The sequence below is a fragment of the Sinocyclocheilus rhinocerous genome, unplaced genomic scaffold (assembly GCF_001515625.1).
Source record: "Sinocyclocheilus rhinocerous isolate Xijiao unplaced genomic scaffold, SAMN03320098_v1.1 scaffold1186, whole genome shotgun sequence".
Taxonomy (NCBI): domain Eukaryota; kingdom Metazoa; phylum Chordata; class Actinopteri; order Cypriniformes; family Cyprinidae; genus Sinocyclocheilus; species Sinocyclocheilus rhinocerous.
The window spans coordinates 31,877-33,814 of NW_015630341.1; the positions used below are offsets into that span (position 1 = coordinate 31,877).

The window sequence follows — 1,938 nt, forward strand, 5'->3', positions numbered from 1 at the left end:
ATGGCCAAAAAATATTATTTTACTAACTTATTAATTTTAAGTTAAATTGTGCTTTGTTGGTATAATGTCTGCTAGAATGTTAAAAATGTTCAGTGTTAAATATTTTTAAATTGTTGTTTTGTAATTGATTTTTTCTTTCAAAAGCAAGACAAAACCGTAAAAAGCACATTTTGGCTATTTAATTTGTGCAATGGTGCAAAAAATTGGCAAAATACATGGGGGGAAAAAACTCGAAAAAGCGTATTCGGCCTTCGGCTTTCATTTTGTTCAGTTTTGGCTTCGGCCAAGAATTTTCATTTCGGTGCATCCCTAATTTATTATTTTTATATTGCATATAAATATTTTAATAAATATATATACAATAAAAATAATACAATGTATGTGTTATATGTGTGTGTGTGTATATGATTTTTTAATTTATTGAATTATTTTATTAAAATTTTTTTTTAACCTCAAACGTATTCCAGAATATAGTACCTGTAGTTTGTTGTGTTTTTGAATGTTACTGTGAAATGATCAGATGTTCTTTTTCACCTTCGTTCTTGTGTTGTTTGTGTAATTCAATTAGAGTCTGTCTTGCTCTGCTTTACGACCCTCTGTTTTACGATGCGCCGTTGACAGCTCTCAGATTTATTTGCGAGACACGTCGAGCGGTTGTTATGAGGCGGAGCTGTTCCCGCGACGACAGGGGTCGTGACCTCATTGTGGCTGAATGCATCGTGTTATAGATGCGTTTAATTGGCGGGATGGCGAGGGTGAGGGGTGTGGCTGACCTCTGCCCCTGTGCTCTGTTTATGGAGCGTCTTTACTGCTCGAGTGTGTGAGACAGTCACTGTACTGCCCTCCCCCAACACACACACACTACACAGCACAACTGTGTTCAACACTGATAATAATCAGAAATGTTTCTTGAGCAGCAAATCAGCATATTAGAATGATTTCTGAAGATCATGTGACACTGAAGACTGGAGCAATGATGCTGATAATAATTCTGTTGTCGAATCACAGCTGAACATGTGCATCTCTCTTTCTCTCCTCGCGCAGGCTGTTCCTCCAAGTCGTTCAAGCTGTACTCCCCAAAGGAGCCCCCCAACGGAGGCGCTTTCCCCCCCTTCCACCCCGGCACCATGCTGGACAGAGACGTGGGGTGAGTCCGTCTGTTTCAACGTCATTCACAGCAAATATCAAACGCAGTATCACCCGTATGAGCTCAGAATCAAGAGATATTATAACTCCATTTTAAGCATATAGTGCTAAAAACTATCCATAAAGAATAACTTATGATGTGCATGATAGAGCGTTTCAGATCAGTGCATGCTGGGATGCTGTGGTGTGAGTTCCTGTAAGCGTCTGTGAGGACTGAAGAGCGTTCAGCTGCATCAGCAGTCAGTGGATGTTTCTGTCAGATAGCGGGAGCAGGAAGCGCTGTGTGCTGGAAAACCAGCTGTCAATCAATGTCTAGAATTGGACCACGTCCAGGAAGTGGGTGGGGCTTCCCTTGTGGCAGGGCAGTAAAGTTGAGTGGGTGTCATATCTGCTGTGGCACACTGATAAATGCAGAAAATGACTCTCTTCCTGACTGTGATGGTGCCACAAACTGCACTTGTTCACACAGTGTCTGAACTCGTGTGTGTGTGTGTGTGTGTGTGTGTGTGTGTGTGTGTTACAGTCTGTTTTATGACCTCATTAGGGCTGTGTGGCGTTTATAAAGCATGTTATGTGAACTTTATGAGGTTTGACATGATCTTTCATGTTTTCTTTTTTGGTTTCTGTCTTGTTTCTGCAGCCCGACGCCCATGTATCCCCCCACATACCTGGAGCCGGGCATCGGGTGAGACATTTACACATTTCAGATTAAGCCTGACATATGAAATAATAGTCAGAATAATCTTTTTTTTTTTTTTTTTAATGGAGCAGCATGTTTGAACCTTTAGAAAA

At 40.9% G+C, this 1,938-nt stretch overlaps 1 protein-coding gene across 3 annotated transcripts in view; it reads left to right on the forward strand.

Annotated features, from left to right (window-relative positions):
- The window catches only part of LOC107740062 (LIM domain-binding protein 1-like), a 35,815-nt gene that overhangs the window by 18,066 nt on the left and 15,811 nt on the right, over nt 1–1,938 (forward strand). For 2 of the 3 annotated variants that reach the window (XM_016552336.1, XM_016552338.1), the window contains 2 exons: nt 1,045–1,147; nt 1,787–1,831. In XM_016552336.1, coding sequence (XP_016407822.1) covers nt 1,045–1,147; nt 1,787–1,831 — 148 coding nt within the window. Of the gene's footprint in view, nt 1–1,044; nt 1,148–1,330; nt 1,517–1,786; nt 1,832–1,938 lie in introns of those variants that run through there. The other variant, XM_016552337.1, reaches the window with a different exon arrangement.